The sequence below is a fragment of the Calonectris borealis genome, chromosome 13, assembly GCF_964195595.1.
Source record: "Calonectris borealis chromosome 13, bCalBor7.hap1.2, whole genome shotgun sequence".
Lineage (NCBI taxonomy): Eukaryota > Metazoa > Chordata > Aves > Procellariiformes > Procellariidae > Calonectris > Calonectris borealis.
In genome coordinates, this window is record NC_134324.1 from 9,331,874 (window position 1) to 9,354,916 (window position 23,043).

Sequence of the window (23,043 nt, forward strand, 5' to 3'; positions counted from 1 at the left end):
CTGCTGAATACCTAAGCTTTAGCTGCAGCAGTGGAAGGAATAATAATTTTTTCTATAGTGTTGTAATCTCATTCAGTGGAAATCTAACATCACGTTTCTGCAAGACACAATGTGAAATTCTATATGCAAGTTTAAAAGCTGATGTTTTTATGCCTGCTGCATTGTGGTTGTGTTTTGGGGCTTCCCACATTACATATAGATTAGCCTGGCTTTGCTGAGCTTTAGATAATGACTCTATTGGCTTTGCTTCCTTATTATTTTTACTCAGGAGTTGTAGTGGGATGACTGCTTATATCAGGGATTAACTTGAGGGATAAATCTTCTATTCTTCTTTATGAAAAAAATGTCCAAAGTAATGCAAATTAGTTTTACTTTTAATGCGTTTTGTAACAAGCAAGTTAAAAATGTTTAATTGAAAATCCTCAGGAGGAGAAATACAAACTACTGCAAGACCCAGCTGCTTTTTACTTTCCTGGGGTGCTATCAGGAGAGCAAAGAGCACTTTACAGGAGAACAACCTTGATGGCTTTTTAATGATCCTATGTATTTTTACATCTTCACTAGGGAGATGCATTTAGAAGGGTATTGTTCTTGGGTGAGTTTGGGAGTAAAGGGGGAAAAGAAGAGAGAATACTGACAAGCTGCAAGTATGCTTGATTTCTAAGCCAGAATGCTAGGAAATAACTTTCATTTGGCATTGGATGAATCCTGCTGCCCAAATGCACAATGGAGAGAAAGCACAGACTTTTTTCAAACTGTGTCTAAAAACCACAATTTTGATGCTCAAGTCTTCACCCCTCAAATTCCCTCCTTTGGACCCAAAAAGTGCAAAATTCTCCAGATTTGCCCTGAACAGCAGATCCGAGCAGAAAACCCAGGATGCCGTTTCTGCCTGCTAGAGACGTGTCCTGCATCTGAGGTGGGCTGCGAGGGGCTGGGGGCCTCCAGCGCTTCTCTCTGACGCCTGATGCTTTCTCCCTGACCTTCCTGCCCTCGCCTTCGGGAGACGGAAATCTGCCCATCCCCTAATGGCTCGCTTGCTACTTAGCCCTTGACAAGCCCTAAAATCAGCCGGGTTAAATTGCTGCCAGCGGTGACATTTCCTGCCCCAGCCAGGGGTGGAAAAAAGGAGCAAATACAAGCCAGAGCCCAGAGTGACCGAAAAAGGGTGAGAACCTGCAAGTGGGCAGTTCTCAAGCTGCAGAGATGTTCCCTTAATTAGTTACATGCGATTAAACCCACAGCCCAGTCGAGGGTCATGACACCTTTGAGGGCAAAGTGCCCAGGGGCTTGTTGGGTGCAGATCAGCTACAGGTATGGGATGGAGGTCCCCGTTGTGGGGGGAGGAGGAGAAGAAGAAGAAGAAGAAATCAAGGACTGAGCCCCTGTAGGGTCGGGAGGACCCTGCTTGACCCAAGGGCTGGGAGGGGAGGTCTGGCTGGAAGTCAGCAGCGGAGGGGCGTGAAGGATGAAGCGTGCAGCCACACAACATCAAATCCCTGCATTTGCGTCACCATCTCTCCGCGGAGCTGCAGATGGGGACGTGCGGCTAGGACCTCCTGCAGTTGCAGTGGTGGTGAGAGTTTTCTGCAGCCCCCCAGGAGATTTATGCTGATGAACTGTTGTTTTAGGGTTGTCTTACCACTTTTCCCTCTTGCCCTTGTGTCCGATCATTTGAGGAGCTGCAGGGAGCTCTGGAGGCTCCCAAATCACCTCTCCAACAAGCATTTGTGTGCTGAAAGCCACACGAGGTGCAGTTGCCACCAAAGCAGCTGGGCTGCTGGAAAGGGTTTTCCAGCCCATCCTTGGGAATGCTGGGAAAGGCAGCCGCTTCAAAGTTGTGTGCAAGAAATGGTGTTTAATTTGGAAGCACAGATATGAGCCATATGAAATAATGCATAGTTTCATTTGAGGAATACATCTACCTCCTCATCTACTATCCTCAAGAGACATTAACAGCCGAGAGGAAGCTGCTGGAGATGTTTGCGGTGGGTGGAGGAGGCTCAGCTTCCTTGGTATCGGCATTTCTTCCCTAATGAAGTGTGATGATGGCAGCCAAGGGGGGAATTTTCTTCAAACTGTTCACGGAAGAGAATTGGGAAGGGGGTAGGTGATTGCCTTCCCACAGCTGCTCCAAAGCTGGAGCGAGAGCCCGCTGGGTTTTTAACCCCCTTTGCTCTGAGCTGCCTCATCTCTAACGAGGCATCCATGGGGCACAAGGTGAAGCGCTGAACCTGCATAAACTAACCCACCGCTGGCCTGCGTGAGCTCCCTTCCCTCCAGCTGCATCTTCTGAACCATGGCTCCTGCCTTTTCAGCATGGATGCAGAATGTGGACTAGGCATTAGCTTAGGAGAAGCAGTGATGAAAACAATAAAACACTGAATGAATAAGAATTAAGGTCTGTATCATCAAAAATACTAGGGCACTGAGCTCCTATTTCAGTAAATGTGCCCCTTGTAATTACCTTTTGAGAATCTAATAGTTTAGTCGGAGAGCAAAGGTCCAATGTCCCTTTGTGCGGTCTTTGCCCTTGGTTTGACTTAAGGGGAATATGCCCTTAATCCTTTTTCAGGAAGAAGTTCATGTTCCTGTATCCAGCGAAGCTGGGCACCCTTTGGGTAAGAGCAAACCCTCCCAGGGAAGTGACAGAAATGAAGCGTGTTCCTTGCATGCATTGAGAGGAGATGGCGGGCAGATGCTGCTGCTTCATGGGCAACCAAGAATCAGCCAGGATAGCCAAGGAGCCCTTTTAGTGTTGCAGAGGGGCCTCTGAAGAAGCAGTGCTGTCCAGGCAGCAAGTTGCAAGCCATGGGGCCAGACTGAGGGGCTGCCGAGCACAAGGACATTGCCTTCCACGTGCCAAGGGCAAACATCAATGCAGAAAACAATACTAAGCACTTCTCCACATCAAAGATGACCCTGAGAAGACCTGCCAAGAATGTGGCTGCATCTGCCTGAGCTCCAGCCGTCTGAGGGTCTGCGCTAGGCATAGCCTTCAAAGCATGCTCAAGCAGCAATCATCGCGGATTTAAAGTGCTGAGAGTGCGCACGTGGGTTTGGAGCTGATGGCATCATGCAGGAGCGTTTCAGTCCATTGGGGTTTTTTTTTCTTTCTTTTTCTTTCTTTGCCTCCCCCCACACTGTGGTTCTGCTGCTAATTTTGAAAACAATGTGAGGGATAACTAAGGAAGTTTTGGGTGTAGCTGCCAAGATACATGTTCTCGCTGTTTTGCTCATTAAAGCAAACAGAACGCTCCTAATTATCTGCTGTGTCTCTGGGTCAGGGAGAGGCAGGTGCCTTGGAGAACAAGTTTGAAAGGCGCGTTGGTCCTGAGGACACCAAGAGCAGGAGATGCTGATCCTGGTGTTGCTCCGTAAGCGTTCGGTGGAAGAGGCGTCTGCTTGGCACCGAGGTCCCCTCTGCCCGGCGTGGGCTGGGGGTGCCGGCTGGGAGGGCAAGCACACGGCGCTCCCCTTTTGACACGTTAATGTTAAGACTGAGCGGGTCGAGTGACCGGCGGGGTGGTTCTCAGCAGCTCTGCTGTTCCTCTCTGGCAGTGTCACATCTGGGGAGGGGGAAAAGCAAGCTATAAGTAGGGAATCGAGTGTAAATATACTCTTGAACTTTTCCTTGCACAGAGGTGACTGTAACCAGCAAGATAAAGCAGCAGCAGACATCGCCATGGGTAGCGAATACTGACGAGGCACAGAGCCGTGCGGTTCCCAAGTATCGCTCCTAAATGCGCTCCCTTGTGCAAGACCTTGGAGGCCCAAATCTGTGGTTGAACCAGATGCTTTCTAAGTTATTCATGTGCTAGCACCGGGCCAGCAAAATTGGTTAAATACGTCGTTAATTCCAAAACACTTTCATTGGAATATTTGGGGTGGGGAAGCAAACCAAGAGCTGCCTGAGTGATCTTCTGCTTCACAATGAGCTGAATGTCTGGGCCGGCATGTGCCAAGATGATGCTCTTGCACAACACTGAGGGAAGGAAAAAATGATGCAAGTGAGGTTGTATTGGTCCCGAAAATTGATGACACTTTGCTTGTCTGAATTGGCTGCTCACCTGGAGCATCCCACAGTCCTTCAGTCAGCTTTGGAGTTAGTTTTTGAAGTCATGAAATCATCTTTCCATGTCACTGAGAAGTTACTCCTTCAGTATTCTTTATCCAGTATTGCCCTACTTCAGTTTTTTTGCAAAGAAAACACAGTATAAATCAAACTGCATTTATTTTCAAATTGTTGGATTTTTATGTTTTCTGGTGGCTGTGCTGCTGGCATGGCAACGCTCTTGTTGTGCAAGCTTGGAAAATAAGAAAGCCTGAGTTATCAGTGTTATTATAAATAGTTATTAAAGCTGACAGGATTTAAAATGTTGTTATTAACATTCTTAATGTTAACTTGAGGGTAGAGTGAGAGAATAAAATGTGGCTCTGGCTGTCTGGCAGTTGGTGGGAGCTCCCCGCAGGACCGTCCGTGGTTGGAACTCTGTCATCCTTCCTCAGCTATTCCTTGCCTTGGGAAGGAGAGGAAAAAGAAACCGGTTGCTTCTCTGAACTTTATCTGCTTGCATAGATTGGGTTTTCTGGAGTTTTGGTGGCTTTGCGGTAGGCTTTAAAAAGGCATTTCACTTGATAGGTGTGTGCTTTAATGGTGAAGTTTCTACCAGACATATGCATCCAGATGCAATTGCCAACGAGTTGGAAAAGACTAAGGACATAGGGCAAACAGTTTCCCTTATGTGAGACTCTGAAATGGGACGGATATGACAAGGTACCAACAAAAAACGGATTTTATTTTACCAAGAGCATGTCATTTTTACAAGAACATGATTGTATCTTCACTAGTAAATGTAAGCTGGGGGTACCTCAACAAATACGGTACGAAACGTTTGGATTAAGCTCAGAGAGACCAGAACTGTGTTTCACTTAATTTTTGTGGATTGTGTGCAAATCTGTGTTTTTAAGGAGTAAGTTCAATACGAATGTGAAGATTGGTGCCAAAACACATCTGTTAGCAGCTTTTAATCTTCACGTTTGACAAAGCGTATAGACATGGACAAATTGTAATTTACATGATGAAACCGCAGGGTGATGGATTGCTGCAGTGGCGTGGAACACCACGGAAAGGAAATAAATTTCACAAGATAAAAGGAAGGGATTGGAGTGCATTTACTTCTATTATAAGCTTTTACAGGGTATGTGCACTACAGCGTACTACTACCTGGGCTCAAATCTACTAGAGTAAATCCGCTTCAGCAAATAAAGCTTTCTTTGGGACTCTGCTTTATTAGAAAGGAGATTATTTGGTTTTTGAGGGTCATTCTAGAGTAGGGTTTGAATGAACTTGAGTTGCTTTCCAAGATAAACACAACCCCAGAACAAAGCATATCTGGGTTTACTGTTACATACAATGGTGTTTTAAGAGCTTGCACCTGGCGTGGCAGAGCGAACATTAAAAGCTTGTGAAGAATTGCCAGTGCAACATATGGCACAGCCACTGACGGATCCAGAGCTGGTCTGGACCGGGTACGGGCCCCTTGCCAGGGGTTAAGGTTCTCATTGCAGCGATACGCAGCAGCTAAGTATTTATCACTGTTGTAACGAGGTGTAATTGCTCGTAATCTTCCCCGAAACTCTCTCTTAGAGCTGATCTCTGCTTGTGCCTTCCTGTTGCTTTCTGACACCATAAAATGCCAGATCTGGACTGACAAATTTCCCCTTTGTCTTCCTCTTCACCTGCAACTATATTGCAAACTAGCAGCTTCTCCGTGGGTTACATCCATCACCAGTTAGGGCTCGGTTTGGCAGTCACTGCAGGCTGGGGTTTGTCTTTTACTTTGCCATCACCCTCTGCTCAGCTCTGTAGGGCTCAGACCCACAATCTTACATAGGGAAGGAAGCAAAACCCCGTTTTGCTTTTAAAATCATCCTGGGTCTTTGTTCAAAGGACCTAATCCAAGTGACTGTCCCATGTCGTCCGCCGTGGAACGCGGGAAAGCGGCTTCAGTTTCCCCTGCATCTGCTGGGATTCATAAGCCCCTCTGAAATATCAAAGCAGGGGTGGATGCTGCAGGATCGCAGCCATGCGGGGCGAGCCGGGAACCTAAGATGGAAAGGTGCCTCCCGGGTCACTGCTCTGCGGGGGATTTTTTTTTTGCACCACGCTGCCATACGCTCCCTTTCATAAAGCTGCAGCTTTCCATGATAGGGTTTGGAGAAGTCTCCTGCTCCTCGTCCCGCTTCAAACTGCTCTAGTGCCTGGCTGGTGCTATCAACCTTTTCCTAATTTTCTTCCCGAGGAGGATGCAGAGTGCTTCTTTGAGGACCAGCAGTGCTAGGACGGCCAGGATCTGCTGATAAGCCTCAGGACTAGGCGTGGAGGTCCTGGCACCTACCACAAGTAGTCATGGGAAGAGATTTTTATCAGAGAAACTACTAAACTGGGGCATCCTTCAGAGCTCTGTCTCTGGGTGTGAGATGTTGTTTAGTTCCCTCTTCCCCCCTGCAACTTTTTTGTTATGCAAGGACTGCACCATCTGGATGGCAGATGATACCTTTACATTTGTCTGTTTTCAGTTTCCCTACTATAAATCATCTGATTTAGCTGGTTTCTGTTGCTTGAGCTCTTCCCAGTGTTTGAACTAGCTCTGCTTTAAAGCCAGGCTGCCCCGATAGGGAGCTTTCTGCTGGGGCTCCTGCTCCTGCTGTGCCTTCCAAATATATATATATGTATGTATATATGCTCTGAAGCGTCTGAATCAGATTTCCCCACCACCACAAACAGCTTTCTACATTGAGTCTCCTTTTGCTCAGCCAAACAGGCTCCTCACAGACAAAAGAGGGGTGAAGCGATGTCTGAATGAACATTGCTGGCCAGCCAAAATCCAGCACTGAGCTCCATCAACTGCAGAAAATTGTCCTTCTGTCTTTCTAACCAGTTTTCTTGCCTACTGAAGAGAAACCATGGTCTTTCTGGAGTTGTCAGAAACACAACAGATTTTTATCTATCATCTCTTTTCATAAGAAAAGAGGGTTTAAAGATCTGCTGATGTTATTAGCAAAGCCAGCCTGATTATATAGTGAGTTTTTTTGTTTTCTGCTTTGTTTTTGTTAAAAAATGTTGCCTCCTAGTTTCACGTGCTGCCAGCTAGTTTTTGCATCCGAAGATCATGTTCAGTTTCTCCATAGCCCTCGTGCTGAGATGGGCTTTGCAATAGTAGGGTCCTCAGAGTATGTGTGGTACCAGATCTTCCTTGCAGACGTTCATCTCCATTCAGTCCTGTCATCCTCTCTGCCATGAAGTCGGTTTCCAGACCTCCAGCAGATGAGGTGTGGAGGCCATCCACATCTCCAGCCATTGGTATTGAATGACTTTTCTCTTCCTCCGGGCTGCGTGTGAGTCTCCTCCAGCACAGTCTTGGATCATAACCTATTTAGAGTGCTCTCCATAAATGCCTTACAAGAAGTCTCAAGCGCATTGCTTAAAACACCAGAGACCGCTTCTATTTTGTCAGCGTATCTCTGATCACATCTTAATTTTCCATTTTCATGTGCAGCTAATTAACACTTAAACTTGCTCTTGAGGGAGCTTCTCTGTTTAGTGCTTTAGACAGACCCACCACGTGGTCGGCACTAGTATGTGGTGCTGGAGCTGACGCTCCTCAGACCGGCTGGGTGGAAATGGTTTCAATGAATGTTTTGAAGCCGGGCCAGAGAGTGAATCAAACATGAATGACCATGAGTCACTTTGGAAAATAGCCCTGTTGAGGGCTCAGGGGGTGACGCTGCTGCAGATAGCTCCGCTTGCACGCCCAGCGGTGCAAAATCGCCGGCACGTTGGCTTTGAGGGTCCTCCCGGCTTGTCCTCAGCAGTGGGGCTGTAGCTGCCACCTCCTTCGGTTGTGGGGAATGGCGTTACTTAGCGTGATGGGTGCTGAGTGTAAATGAACCTGGGTATCTGTCATGTAAATGCTGTGTTGCAGGAGTTGAATGTAAGATAAAGGAGCCAGTCTCTCTGCTGGAGAGCCCTGCTGGGCGATTGTCCGGGAAGAGCCGAGCTGCCATGGAGGAGGAGGGCATGCTCCCGGCGGGTTTGGTGTAGGGATAGTGGCAGGCATCTCATCTTGGCTGCTTTTTCCCGAGAAATCCCGGCATCGTCTTCTTTAGCGTGTGTTTGCAGCAGGGCTTGGATAGTGCAGCCTTGCATTACGCCTTTTGGCTTGGTCGCTTTTTACTGCCTTCCCTGAGCTCGGGTGCTGCGTGTCCCCTCGGGGTGCCTGTCCTTAGAGCCCGGGGAGGGGTCCCACAGTACACAAGGTGTATTGCAGCGCAGATAATGTTTTGCAGAGACAAAACTGCGCCCCAGATCCCTGGACCACGTAAGCGGGGAGCTCTGACCAGATGGTGGTGGCTGACCCCATTGCATCTCCTCTGCACAGCTCTGTTCCCACCTGCCTCCGGGTAAATGTGTGAGGTTTTTTGCTTTAGCGACTGAGGGCTAATTTTCTTCTCCTTTCCCCTTTCTCAGGTGAACCCCACGCCGCAGGGTACGCGAGCGCTGCTGAAAATGATGTACTGCCCATACTGCCGAGGTCTGGTATCAGTGAAGCCCTGTTACAACTACTGCTTTAACGTCATGAGAGGCTGCTTGGCCAACCAAGGGGACTTGGACGCCGAGTGGAATACCTTTATGGGTAAGGCAATATGGGTTAAAACTGCATGTGAATATATATTGATACTGTGTCCCTCACCTAAATGGCTTTTGTGAGTGACTGTGCTGAGCTACAGCAGGTTTTTTAGGTGTCTGTGGTGGGTACCTTTTCCTTCCACACTTCTGTATACAGCACACCTTTTGCAGTTCACGTTAATTTCTGAATAAATGAGACTTTTGTTGTGCCAGTGACCTCTGTCGCAGCAAGCCTTAGGAGCATGGAGCTGCCATGTGCTTGGAGGCTTGGAGCGTCTCTTCTTGCTGGAGCAGGCGTGTGCGCAAGCTGTTTTTTCCATACTACTTCTTACACATTGTTGTCACCATATAGCTGTCCTTCCCTAAGCCAGTTTTCTTGCTCAGCAGGCTGGGAGTCTCCCTGCCAGCCGGGGTGAGCTTTGGGAAAAGCTGTAGGCCTGTATTTTACATTAAAAAAATTGAATGGGACATGTGTCTGAATCTGTTTTTAAACAGCTCATTTGGCACTCGGCCACCATCCTTTTGAAATGTCGGTAGGCCTTACGTGACACTGTGCGAGTGCTTTTGCCATCCTCTTCCTCCTGTTTGTTATTTCTCTTCCATGCTTATAAAGGGTATTATTCGATATATGAAATTTAGACCGAAATGTTAAATTCTACCCTGGGTCAAGGCTCAGCAGAATTGGTGATGCATCACGTTTTGGGAGCACAGGCAATAGATAATGTTAAATGTTTTCATTTGTGCTCCTTTTCCAGGAGGCTTGATTTATCTGTGAACGAGCATCCTTTGGGAGCAGTCGCTTCACTCCAGTTAATGTGTGATGAAGTGCACATGTAAAGTATCTGCCGCTACTGACAAGGCTGTGGTACTCTTCCCATCCCACTCGTGGAAAAAAAAGACTGTTGGAAAGAAAAGATTTCCCTTTCATTAAACTGTGAGATAAAAAAAGGGAAATTGCTGATAATTGGCATTTCAGGCTAGATTTAAATCTTAGAACTTGTTTCCTGTGTGTTGCACACTGGCTTTTCACTCCGCTGCCCGTGCCAGCTGGATGCGTGCAGGGTATTATTTTCAGAAGGCCTTTTTTTGCCTGTGTATTCTATATAGGGAGTTAAATGTGACACTAAATTGGGTTTCCAAGTCATTCTCTGGGAGGCTGACAACCCCCCCCGCCATTCCTCCCAGCCGTCTTTCTCATAAGAATATTAAGTATTTCAGCTACAATTGTTGCTGAAATAGCTCAAAGCCAGGAGACTTGCAAACATCTAGTCCAAGTAGAAAAGAGGAATCCCATGAAAGGGAAGGGCATAATGCCAGAAAACAGACAAAAGCACAAGCAGCTAATTGCTGTAGGTGGTATGCAGCTAAAAACGAACCTCGGGGGAAGCCAGCGAGCCCTGTCACACGAGACTGATCAGGGACTGCATACAATAATTAAGATTATTAAACAAGACAAAATAAATAAATGCGATTCCAGGTTGGAAGCAAAGCTTTCTTCTTGCAGTGCTTCCTCCACAAGGAGCTTCATGCCCACTCATTACTTAAGTACGGTATTAAGCTTCGTTACATTTATTGGCAGTATTTGCTTGCTTCTTGCACTCGGGGTTGATTCTTGCAGTGGAGTACAGATACTGAAAACTTAAGCTGTGCTTTCTTGAGACAGTTTAATAACTGAATAGGTGCTGGTCATGTTCCAGATTTTGGTTTCTATCTGAATTTGCCACTTGAGGCAAATTAAATTAAATAGATCTGGTGTTTGGGGCAGGGCATATGTCACAAATATCCTCTGTGTGTGTGTGTTGAAAAGTTTAAATAAATTAATAAAACCCACCCCCCAATCCTCCCAAAAGCACGCCACAACCAAAAAAAACCCTACCTGCATGGGCTCGATGCTATTTTGCATTGTGGGTTTAAATACTAAGTTATAGCAATGATTTATTATATGCCAAAAACAGATTTTGAACCTAGCGAAATAATTTGAAGATAGTTAAATGGCAGGACTTGCCACAAATGCTGCAAGCGTATATGAATTTGGGTGCATGTGCGTGTATTAGTAGGTCTATATGTAAGTCACTTATGTAAAGCTTTTTCAAACTGGGATGTAAAGTTTGTAGGTTTTTTGAGACAAGAAGACTTTATACTGCCTTACTTCTGCAAAGTACCATTTAAAGTTGCGGCGTATGAAACAATGACCAAATTGTACTCTTTTCTCCCATTTAACTATCTTTAAATTATTTCGCTCTCTATTCCTGACACAATTGTACACCAATTAGACAGGGGTATACTTTGTTTCAAACAAGCTATTGGGGGGGTTGGAGCTTTCCTGAATGAACAGTGTTAATCTCCAGTGCCTTTTCTTTTTTTTTTTTCCCCCTCCCCCCACAAAGGTTTACTCTGCTCAAAGATGTCGAATTCAGGCTCCATGTACATATCTGGAGTGCTACTTTGTGTGCAAAGAATTTTTTCCCCTTCAAACCAAAAAAAAAAAAAAAAAAAAGAGATTGTTAATGAATGGTCAAGGTCTTCCCCCTCCTTCCCTCCCCTTTTAAATCAGATCTTGGGGTTAAGACTGAAAACTGCCTTTTGTTCTTCAAGTCAGACAGTGAGGCTGAAGATGTGGGTTTCTGATTATTGGTGGCACAATGCGAAAGAATTGCCAAGGATTGTCTCAATGCCAGTAGCAAGGACAAATGTATGCAGGAGGAAAACGGTCTTTAAGGGATGGCCTATATGGTGTGGGTTGGGTTCCCCCCCCCCGCCCCAATTCACTTCTATCTCCTCATCACAGGGAGGAGAGACAGTCTTTGTCATGCTGTGTGTTTGTAATAAATGGCCAGGGTACATTTTTCACTCTGCCAGACTTTTTTTTTGTGAAGCAGATCTGAGCCACCTCACCGTGGCTTATAAATACCAATTATTTTACACCAGAGCTGGGGCAAAATAATTGATACTTATAATCAACTCCTCTCTCCCAATAATGGAAAATCTTTTCGGGAGACGACTTGCGCTGAAGCTTCATTTCCAGTCTTCGTGCAGCGTGCCTCCCCTCTCGCCGTGCTGGTGTTATCCTGAACCCCAGCCAACCCATTAATGTCAGACGTGGCTGCCAGAGGGAATCGCTGCTCGCCACCGCTGCTGGTGGGGACACCAGCCAGCTCCTGGTGGGAGGTAAAAGTTTGCAGGATGCCCCCAAAATCAAAACTGTGGATGAGGTAGAGCCCCCCACCGCCCCTTCTTTTTGTTTTTTTTTTTTGCCTTTTTAATGAAAGTTCATTTCATTTAGTGCTCCTTGCCAGTATCTATCCCAGCTCCTGAAGAGCTCCAGTTGAATATATTCTCCAAGGGCAATTATTACTTTCCTTATCTTTTCTCGCCAGCTTTGGCAGCTCTGCTGGAGGCCGAATGCATTTTCTCTACCGGCAGTCAAAGCGGAGGCTGCATTCCTGGGCTGTGATACATGTAACGCCATGGCACCCCCGCTAACAAAGGGCCCAATTCGCTCTACATTCCCATGGTCTTGTGGATGGCCTGCCCGGCTCAAAGTTTACAAAGACGCCAAACAGCCAGAAGAATTGGGGTTTATGTTTCCTTTCAGTCTTTCACAAACACTTTATTGATCTGCGGCCTTTCCTGGCCACTCGGAGAATTAAGTAGTTACAAAATGGAATGTTTTTTTTTTTTTTTTAAAAAAAAAGCTATGCATTTTGTGTGTTTTATTATCTGTCTATTCATAATATTTTTATTTGAAATGAGCGGCTTCCTGCAAACTGCGCCGGGATGTTCTTTATGCGCGTGAAAAACCCCAAAAGCTTTGACAATGATGAACACATTTAAGTTGTGCTCCACTTGTTTACAAAAGTCTCCATTTGGTAGCACATCAAAAGCATTTTTCTCCCCTCCGGCACAATGGTATATTCATGCTAGCAGTCATTACTCAGAGATTTGAAGCATCACTTTATTGGAGCCCACCACAATACAGTCTAAGACTCTTTGTTTCATTTGTTATTACCTTCTTTTTTTTTTCCTTTTTTTTTTTTTTTTTTTTTAAAATGCATTTAGTTCAGACCTGTTTGTAGTCCCTGGCGGCTAAATTCCAGCCATGCCCTGCAGCAGCTCCATCACTGCTGCTGGTGGGGTGTGCCTGCGGGGCGAGGGCATTTCTTGGAGCTCCTCCCGGGGTTCACTCCCTAAACACCGGCACCTTGGTGGAGCTGTGCAAGTCCTGGCTGACGTGGTTTTTAGAATGGGTTGATCGACTGTTCGACCCTTAACTAACACCCAGCAAATCTTTGGAATACTGAGTTGCCTTGAAAAAGTGGATTTACAGGCTAGGAAGACATCTGCAATTCATGTGTGGGGTTTGGTGTTGGATTTATTATTATTTATTATTATTATTATTATTACTGTTACTATTACTATTATTATTGTTATTTAAATACACAAATAGCTTAATTGTATATTTATCATCAGTTTGTGGGTTTTTTAGCATAGTTTAACATGTCTTGGGCATTAAGGCAGAGCTATTACTGAATCGTTCAGTATGTGGAATATCTGTATAGGGCTTTAACAGGTAGCCGGAGCCCACAGAAGTTTTCTGCTTGTTGAAAGTACCTTCTGCACTTAGGAGGAGGATGAATGTCACGAGAAACACTTTTCAAGAGAAATTGATAGCCTAGCTGTGAAACGCCCATTTCTTCCTAATGGAAGGGAACAGGCGTATCCTTGGGAGCGGGGAGGGGCTCCTCGGGAGAGGGTTTCCTCAGGGCTGGAGGGGCTGTTGTGCCCTGGCCTCCCATGCCACACAGCCTAGGAAAAATTGAGGAATTAAATGCAACTGGGAAATTATGAGTTTGTGGCAGAGCATCACAAAGTGACGCAGGAGAGGAGACCAGCAAACAGGGTTGAGGGACTGCAGTGAAAACAAACGTTAAGCAAGGGTTGCGATGGGCAAGAAGAGAGGAGCACTTAGCACAAGGCGCGTACCTGGGGGCACCTTCTAGGGGAGAACCAGAGAGAGGGCTGAAATGCAATGCAGGGTGAAAGCCTTAATGCCAATAATAGCTTCCCAGAGGAAGTAGTGGAAGTTCGGTAGCTGCTATGTTTAATGATGTATTTGTTGAGGATGTGCGTGTTGGCACAGGAGAAGTGACCCAGTGTTGGCTGAGGGACTTTTCCATCTCCACTTGCATAGACATGTGCCAAATATATCATCGGTGCACGACGTTTACCTCATGCAGTCTCCCTTGTGCAAATTGTCCATGCCATGCCAGAAGGTGTAATCCCTTGGTTTCCCCAGGCATGGCAAAGCCTCTAGCTCTCCGTAAGGGAGAGGTGGTAGCGATGGTCATCTTGGGCCCTTTCACATCAGTGTCTTGCGTCCAGCATGAAGAAGCCGGTGGCTTTCCTTCTCTCAGCTTTGAAAGCAGTCTTGAAAAACAAATGACACAAGGAAACCTTTAATAAACGAGCATGGAGGGGAAGGTGTTAGTAATGCTTGTTCTAATGAGAGGAGCTGATTACAGGCTGCCTTTTGGCAGGCTGCGATGGCTCTCCCTCGTTTAACGCGGCTTTTGATGTATATGAGCCCGTGGCTTGGTGCTGGCAGCCTGTAAGTGCCTGGTGAAGTTGTAGGCTCTGGGAACGGAGCAAAATGTTTCCTGGAGATGTGCGCTGGTCAGAAGCAGCGTTGCGGTGGTTAATGTCTGTGCGCTCAATCTGTTATTCTTGTTATCTGTTATTCTTGAAGCTCCTCCGTTAAAAGCCTTCATTTCTCTCTCTGTGTTAGATTCGATGCTGCAGGTAGCAGAAAGGCTGGAGGGTCCCTTCAACATCGAGTCAGTCATGGACCCCATTGATGTGAAAATTTCGGATGCGATCATGAACATGCAGGAGAACAGCATGCAGGTGTCTCAGAAGGTAAATGGGCCAAGAGGACACTCGGGCTTTATTTATCCAATGTGTTTTATTTCCCTATTCTCATCGATACGTTTTTTCTTTAATGTCCTTTCAAGTATATATAAAGCCGATGTATTATTTTGGGTAGGTGCTGGGTTGGAGTCTGGAGAAGGGAGGCTTTTGTGACCTCCCATTTCATGAAACGTTTTCCTTCTCTCATGTAGGTTTTCCAGGGATGCGGCCAGCCAAAAACACTTGCCCAGGGCCGGACCGCTCGCTCCGTCTCCGAAAGCGGTTTCAGCGCTCGTTTTAGACCCTACAACCCAGAGGAGCGGCCGACTACGGCCGCCGGCACGAGCTTGGACCGACTGGTGAGTGCCTGGTCCTGCCGGTGCCGCGCAGGCGCTTCGCACCCGAGTACTGCAGTGTATAATTTTCCATTTGTAATTTATAGGGTTTCTTAATATTTCTTGGCTGTCTTAAACTCTCTGAGGGGTGTAATCTGCCCATGGCTCTAGACGTGAATTACCTCAACGCTTGTATGTTAGAAAAGTGCCTGTTTTAAAGGCTTGGCTTATGAGTAATATGTGGTTGAGGAGCGGTGTTTAATTTTGTATTAAAAAAGTAAATCAACCATCAAAACACGCAACCTGAAGATCTGGCCTATACACGTCTGTTGTGATAAAAAATACCTTTCCAGCTTCACTTTTAATGAGTGTTTGGTATTCTGGATTATGTCCTGTGTTTCTTTTTTTCTTTTATTTAATAGGTTACTGATGTGAAAGAGAAGCTGAAGCAAGCCAAAAAATTTTGGTCATCTCTCCCTGGCAACATTTGCAACGATGAAAAGATGTCTGTAGGCACGGTCAATGAGAACGAGTGCTGGAACGGGAGCGCCAAGAGCAGGTTTGGCGATGCTGCTGCCCCCGGTTAACTCTCTCCCTCTCGCCCCAGCCTTTCCTGGCGTGCCGGCTCCTCTCCCCGAGCCCTCTGCTCTTACGGGACTGACCCCAGCTCCCCCAAGACAGGCTGCTGCCGTTACCCCTCTTTTGTAGGTGGGAAAGCTTGAATGAAGAGCTAAAGGTTATCCAACCTCTAGCTGGTGGTTGTTTTAAGGGAGAGAACTGAGTCTATATATCTAGATAACAACATCTCTTCTGGGACCTAAACCTCTTACCAGTTGCTCGCAGGTCTGGGGAGGTGATTTGTACAAAATCCTGTAGCTCTGCCAAAGAGCAGGGATGCTCGTGTTGTCTGACACCGCTGCTGCCCCAGTGCCCCCGGTTGGTGTTTCTACCAGGAGCTATTGCTGGGTTCCTTGCTGAGCAAGGGCAAGGGAGATGGGGGCCGGTGACAGGTCCGCTTCTCCACTCCTGAGGTCAGTGGCACGAGGGGCCAGTGGTTTTCATGCACGCTTTTTGTGGAAAAATAGTTACAAAACTTTGTTTTTTCTTTTTTTTTCTTCTAAGGAAGAAATTACCAACACATGAATAAGCCAAAGGTTTTCTGTCATATGGTTTATGTAACTGCTTAACTTTTATTTTGGAAATAAAAGTTTCTTTTTTTCTGTTTGCTTACTGAGGAAATAAGCAAAATCCAAGATGTTCCATTAAAAAAAAAATAGTCGTCCAGGGTTTTCCAGCAGTTTTTCTAAGTAAAAACAGCTTTTGCCCTTGATATTTTTGGGGCACAGGTCTGAGCCATACCACATAAATTTTGCACTTTCATGTGTGCCTGAAACTGCCTCGCTTGGCCAGGGCATGGTTTGGGTCTCTGCAACAAGAAATGGCTCTGCCCTCCTGAGGTCTTGTTTATCGGCAGCTTGTACAGGGCTTTTCACGGCAGATTTCCCCAGTGTGTGAGGTCTCGCATCAGAAGGGGGTGGAGAGGGAGACTTGGCAGCACTGGGCAAGGAGACAGAGGCGGATGTCTGGGGGAGGCTGGACCGCGGTTACTGCCATCCTACGTGGGTTGTGCAAGATATTTTGCTTTGCTGTTGCTCTTCTCTCTGTGGCTCCAATAAGCTAAAAGTTCAGTAGTCTTCCACGCTTTGGTCTCTCTCTGACCTCTTTGCAACATATAATATTGATCACAAATCATAACAACAACAACAACAATAATTCCTCCCAAATATAGGTCAGGGTTTGAGCATGCCCTTCAGACATATGATTATATCTCACTGCCTGGTGTCTGGGATCAGTAGATTGTGCTAAAGGCTTTTCTCTCTCTCGTGATACTGATGTTGGCATCATAACTAAGCAAAAGTAATGTTTTCTTCGTTAAACAGTGATTTTTCTTGCAAGTCAACTAATTGGAGGAGGAAAAAGAAGTGTTAAATCCCTGCTCTATAAGATGATACTCCAAATACCTGTTTCAGGCAACATATTCTTTTGGGTTTTGTTGCTCAGTCTCTCTTTTAAACCAAGAGGCTGTACATGTGTTCAGACCTGAGCATGCACCCCTCCTCAGGCTGAGCAGCTCGGCTCTTCTCTGCTTCGATGCATGGGGTTATGTTATCTCTTCTTCAACAACATGGATGTTTCTCCTGCTGGGGTTATTAGGGAAACTGCATCTCATGTCTGCCTGGTGAGAAGTACACATTTAATAATACCCCAACTTGATTGTTAAGGTGCATTATGCAAAGCCAGAATGACATTCTTGCCTCCACAGTTACTATAGGTTTCTCTGGGATAACTATGGCCCCAAAGGTTGTTTTCCCGAAAGTGTCATCTTAACTGGGCATCAAGGCATCTCAGCAGCTTGCTTTGCTCTGTTGCCTGCAGCCAGCTGATTTATGCTGTTGTAAGCCATTATTATTACAAACCCCAGATCTTCCTTCTCTTTTCAAGTTGGGGAGAAAATTGTCTTTCCCCTGCCTTTGTAGCACAGGGTATATGAAAACAGTGTTTAATTTCACATGCTGCTAAGGTTGCAGGGAGGGGAGATGGGGTAAGAAGCCAGAGAAGGGCTCCGTGAGGGTTAGCACGTGGGAAGGTCGCGCTGGGCTCAGGGTATCGCCCAGGCTGGAAACGGGGGTGGCATCGCTGAGTTCCCACGCTCTCACCCGTTGGCGCGGGGCCCCACTAAGCTGCAGCTCCGGTACCAGCAGGAATGGTTTCTTTTCAGGTATGACTTTGCGGTGACTGGAAACGGCTTAGCAAGCCAAGTGAATAACCCGGAGGTAGAAGTCGATATTACCAAGCCAGACATGGTGATTCGCCGGCAAATCATGGCTCTGCGGGTGATGACCAACAAGCTGAAGAATGCATACAGCGGGAACGATGTCGACTTCATTGACATAAGTATGTTTGCTGTTGTTTGCCTTTTGCTTTTTCTTTTTCCCTTTTTAATTGGATTTCATGCTAACATGGGGTAGCTGGTTAAGCTTCAGCTATGGGTACGCATGTTAGTAAAGAGGGTGGGAACCGGCATCTCTGACAGGCTGTGCGAGGAGGGTTGTCCCCATGGAATCATAGAATGGTTTGGGTTGGAAGGGACCTTTAAAGGTCATCTAGTCCAACCCCCCTGCCATGAACAGGGATGTCTTCAACTAGATCAGGTTGCTCAGAGCCCCGTCCAACCTGACCTTGAATGTTCCCAGGGATGGGGCATCTACCACCTCTCTGAGCAACCTGTGCCAGTGTGTCACCACCCTCATTGTAAAAAATTTCTTCCTTGTATCTAGTCTGAATCTACCCTCTTTTAGTTTAAAACTTGTCCTATTGCAACAGGCCCTGCTAAAAAGTTTGTCCCATCTTTCCTATAAGCCCCCTTTAAGTACTGAAAGGCTGCAGCAAGGTCTCCCCGAAGCCTTCTCTTCTCCAGGCTGAACAACCCCAACTCTCTCAGCCTTTCTTCATAGGAGAGGCGTTCCATCCCCCTGATCATTTTTGTGGCCTCCTCTGGACCCGCTCCAACAGGTCCATGTGAGGTGGTCTGGTGCTGAGGGCTCCAGAGCTGGACGCAGGACTGCAGGGGGGGCAGAGCAGAGGGGCAGAACCCCCTCCCTCGACCTGCTGGCCACACTGCTTGTGATGCAGCCCAGGATACGGTTGGCCTTCTGGGCTGCGAGCGCACATGGCCGGCTCATGCCCAGCCTTTCATCCACCAGTACGGATGGGTGTGACGAACGGCACGTGGAAGTCGCAGTAACCAGAGGACCCGTGCTTACATCTCATAAATGTCGAAACATCCACCTGCTTGCCTTTTTTCTCCCCCCGCTGCCTTCTGCAAGCGAAGCATCGCGCTGCAGACAGCAGAGGAGGACAGCGTGTGTTTGTCTCCCGCAGGTGAGGAGAGCAGCGGGGAGGAGAGCGGCAGCGGCTGCGAGCTCCAGCAGTGCTCCCTGGAGTTCGAGTTCAATGCCACCGAAGTCACTGGGAACTCCAACAAGAGCGATAAGAACGTGAACACTTCTGCCGCTACCAGGAGCGGTTTATCACAAGCAGCCTTGCTCCTTAGCATTTTGTTCTTGGCCATGCAAAGACAATGGAGATAATTGTGCAGCGTAGGGGGGTGGGGAAAAAGACTTTTATTATCAAAGTTAGAAGGCACCTGCTTTCACTTTTATACCATCTAGGGACTTTGCTTTTTAAGTTAATGGACAACAGTGTACAGTTTTTACTATGTTGCCACTGGTTTTAAGATACTGATTTTTTTTTTTTCCCTTGCTATTCTGGGAATAACAGGAATGGGGACTACCAGTCTGTCCCGTTCACCAAGAGTCCATGTTAGAGGTGGATAACAAAAATGTATATACAAGCCTGTAGTTAGCTCTGCATTTGTGTCTTTATCACTTTTTTTTTTTTTAATTTTATTTTACTGTATTTCTTATGAAAACAAAAAAACCCCAGGGTCTTCTCTTGGCCTGTAACAAGTATGTGTTTCTGAAATGAGAAATATCTGTACAGAAGCAGGTTTTATTTATCATGTTATCTTACGGGGAAAAAATAATTGCCCAACGAGCAGAAAACATGTTTCATGTAGTTAACTTCCCATTTATCCACATTATGTTAGTTGCCTTATCTGGAAAGAAGTGGAAGTCATTTGTCTTTATTATGCGGTAAAACAGACGGTGAAGGCAGAGCTGGTCAGTGTGCCAAGTGCCCCGGTTGCATAGGGCGTTAATGCCAGGAGCAGGTTGTCCTTTCTTTACAGGAGGTTTGGTTAAATTGGAAGAGACTACAGAGAATTCCAGTTCCGCAGATGCTAAGAAGAGTTGTCGTTTGTTCCCCGGGATCCTTGCAATTAGCTGTAACTCCCGTTAGGTCAGTTCCCGACGTCCATCCCCCGTGGGAATAAGGCATTAAACTTGTTCGGTTGGAAGCAACTTGTCGTGTCGCAGATCCGAATGCCAACATGTGTCTTGTCTGCAAATTTGTTAAATGAATGCTGGATTAATGTTTTAATTTTTTTTATTTGTTTGTTTTTAAGGAATGCTTTGGGGGAGGGGAGGCGGGGGGGTGTCGGGTTTGTTTTTGCAAGAGTTTTGTTTCCTCTCCGATGGGGGGCAAAAGGGAAGGAGCAGGCGGGCAGCGACCCGCGGCACTGTTGCAGGCAGATCGGAGTAGGAGCAGGCAGGAGCAGGCAGGGTGAAGACGCCGCCTTTTCGGTGTGTTTGGTCTCCTGGGAGCTAGTGCCCGGCGGCTATAGCTTTTCGGCACTACCCGAGACACCCTCCTCTCTCTGCCTGTGCTTTTGCAGTTGGAACAGTGTTGTGGTGAACGGCAACTCATTAATAAAAGAAATGTATATTTTTAAGAAAAGAGATGAAATAATTTTTAAAAGAGTTTAGGGAAAACAAAGTCTTCGGAAAGACTCAAAATGATTCTGCACGTCTCCTCCTGCTTTAGGTAGCCTTTAGGTCTGGCTGGACGCTGGGATCCAGCCAGGAGAGCAATCCAGAGAGAGAGGGTTTGCTATATTCCACCTTTGTGTTGTGAGGATATTTTCTATTTTTATATTGAAGCATTAATTACTTGTTAGCTCAGGGTCAGCATTATATTCAACTTTATTTTCACACCAAATTACTGCAAAGCTATAAAGACGGAGTATTCTTGGCTGGTATAAACAATCCTGGAGGCTTAATTTTACTAGAAGTAGCCAGTTATTTATTAAAACATGATGTTAGTAGAGTAGGGATATTCTGGCTAGATTATTTTTCTTTAGAAAATAAATCATGGAAGCATAAAATTGAAAAAGTTATAAATTTATGTGTGGGAAAAAATGGATTGTAAATAGCTAAGTTGCCTTGTGAGGAATTGGAAAATGTGCTGATACTTAGAAACTACCTCAGTTCTGAGGAATTTCCTTTCTAGCTTTGAGTGCTATTACATTTACTTGGTAGAAGTGAATCTGGTCTCCAATATGTAGCTGAAAGAGTTATCCCTATAGACCTTGTTAGATTGTTTTTAATTTAGAGGGTTGAACTACATCCAGCTGTTTTCTTTCAGCTAAGTTCCTTAACAAAGAGAATTTCTGAATTAAATATTGCTGATGGTTTCCATGACTTTTCCTGATTTGTTTGGTTTCATGGCATTTTCTGATTGCCCTTTAATTATTTAAATGATTCTAGCCATTTGAATTTTAATCCCGAAATAAACAAACCTTAGATGCACTACCATTGTAAATATATCGCAGTAAGGTCTGACTGGATAACCCTTCTGGCTTATACCCAGCTGGCAGGCCGGCAAAGTTAAATGAAGAAAAAAAAAAAAAATTAAACTTCTTCAGAGCTCAGAGAATGGTGGAACAAAAGCCCTTGTGTTCGGAGGGGCTGACTTCTCCAGCATCTCCTTTCTTGGCGTAAGTGTTCATATGTAAGAAAGTTGCTTGTAAATTCTCCTGCTTTCGAGCGTTCCTGCTCAGAAAAAAAAGTTTCTGAATTTATATTTATCGATTCACATCTAATTGCTTACTAATTATTATTCCTTAGTTTGGTACAAGCCACCAATGGAAGGACCTGCCGTGAGTTTTAAAAGTGTCCAGTTGACTTTGTTAATAGCACAACGATCCTCCGCTGTATAAAGGACAGATTTGTCACCTGGGGCTACAGGAAACAAGAGTAAACATCAATGTAGGATGATCAAAAGTTGTGTTCCTGCTTTTATTTTGTGTTTGTCTGTGAAATCGGTTCTCTGACATGAGCTTGTAAACTAAACCATACGGGTGGGGACGAGGCATGCTGCTGGCTTTGAGGGAGGCATGTGCTCCCTTCCTTCAAGTATTTCTTTTTTTTCACATAACCATTGCCATTACGACCGTGTTTTAAAAAAAAATTCCCATACATAGAATTAATAATTAAATTAATGGAAATGGTAACAAGCTTCAAATGCAAAATGAACCAGAGAGGTGATGTTCTCAGTGGCATGTGAGGTGCTGTCTCCCAAAGAGTTGGAATAAAAAAATACAGCCCTTGAAAGGACCTGATTTAAGAGCTCTGTGCCTCTCTTGCTCTAACACGTGCAGCTCCGTGCTGCCACAGCCTCGCAGACGGCACGCGTGTGCAAGCTGCTCTGGGTTTCTCCAGTGGACCAGCCTCCGTATTTACACTTCTGGTAGCAATGAAGGGGGGAAAGGAGAGCAAAAAATGAGACTCTTGTAATCAGTGTCTCTCGTTTTGTGCTGCGATGAGTGGTGTGGCCCTAAGTCAGGACAAACGACCAGGGCAAGAGGGTCCTGCTCCTGCCCCCGGCTGAGCCAAGCTGGCCTTCGTCCTCACGGGCAAGTTGGTGTATTAATTCTGGAAGCTCCAAGCCCTCATTACATAGGTAATTTCTTAGACCTGATGGTGCTGAAGTTTCCGTCACCATCCTCTAATTGCTTTAGCTGGATGTAAGACTTGCTGGACCAGGCAAGACCTCTGGCGTGGTCCTGGCTCCTTTCTCATGGCAGCATCTGGTGTCGGACATTTCAGAGCAAGGCACATACAAATCCCTTCCATCTGTTTGGATGTTTTTAATTATCGTGTGTCCCCTAGTACCTGCTGGCCCTGTTTGTCACCCTCCCCCCAAAGCCACCCTCTTCCCTCCTACCTTCGTGCAGCCCCGTGGTGTGAGTGTGGCAGTGTCCCCATGGTGACGCCAGCAACCCCATCAGTGACAGCCGGCGCCGGGGGCTGCTGCCCTGCTCGCGCCCTTCGCTTGCTGGCACAAAACCGCAGCGGGGAAGGCCCATGCCACCGGCACGTCTCCACAGCCGGGAGCGGCAGACGTCCAGGTCCTGCTGGCACAGGCAGTCCTGGAGCATCTTGGGGACCCCGAGGACCGCGGATTGTGTGTGTAGGAGCTGGTGAGCATGGCTGCTGCAGGAAACCCGAGCCTGGATAAAGCCATCTCTGACTGTTGGAAGAGATTAACTTGCACCTTTTTTTTTAATGCTGATGGCTTTATTTTTCCATGTAAGGCAGGCTGAGTACCTAGGATAACTGCAGATGGTGGCCAGTGGCCACCTGCCCG

The 23,043-nt window shown here is 46.3% G+C and overlaps 1 protein-coding gene across 1 annotated transcript in view; it reads left to right on the top strand.

Annotated features, from left to right (window-relative positions):
* The window catches only part of GPC4 (glypican 4), a 36,748-nt gene extending 16,804 nt beyond the window's left edge, over window positions 1-19,944 (top strand). Inside the window, exons 3-8 of the mRNA XM_075162045.1 lie at window positions 8,534-8,699; window positions 14,478-14,608; window positions 14,812-14,958; window positions 15,357-15,493; window positions 17,714-17,889; window positions 18,877-19,944. Coding sequence (XP_075018146.1) covers window positions 8,534-8,699; window positions 14,478-14,608; window positions 14,812-14,958; window positions 15,357-15,493; window positions 17,714-17,889; window positions 18,877-19,085 — 966 coding nt within the window. The 3' untranslated portion in view covers window positions 19,086-19,944. The remainder of the gene's footprint in view (window positions 1-8,533; window positions 8,700-14,477; window positions 14,609-14,811; window positions 14,959-15,356; window positions 15,494-17,713; window positions 17,890-18,876) is intronic.
* The last annotated feature ends 3,099 nt before the right edge of the window (window positions 19,945-23,043 follow it).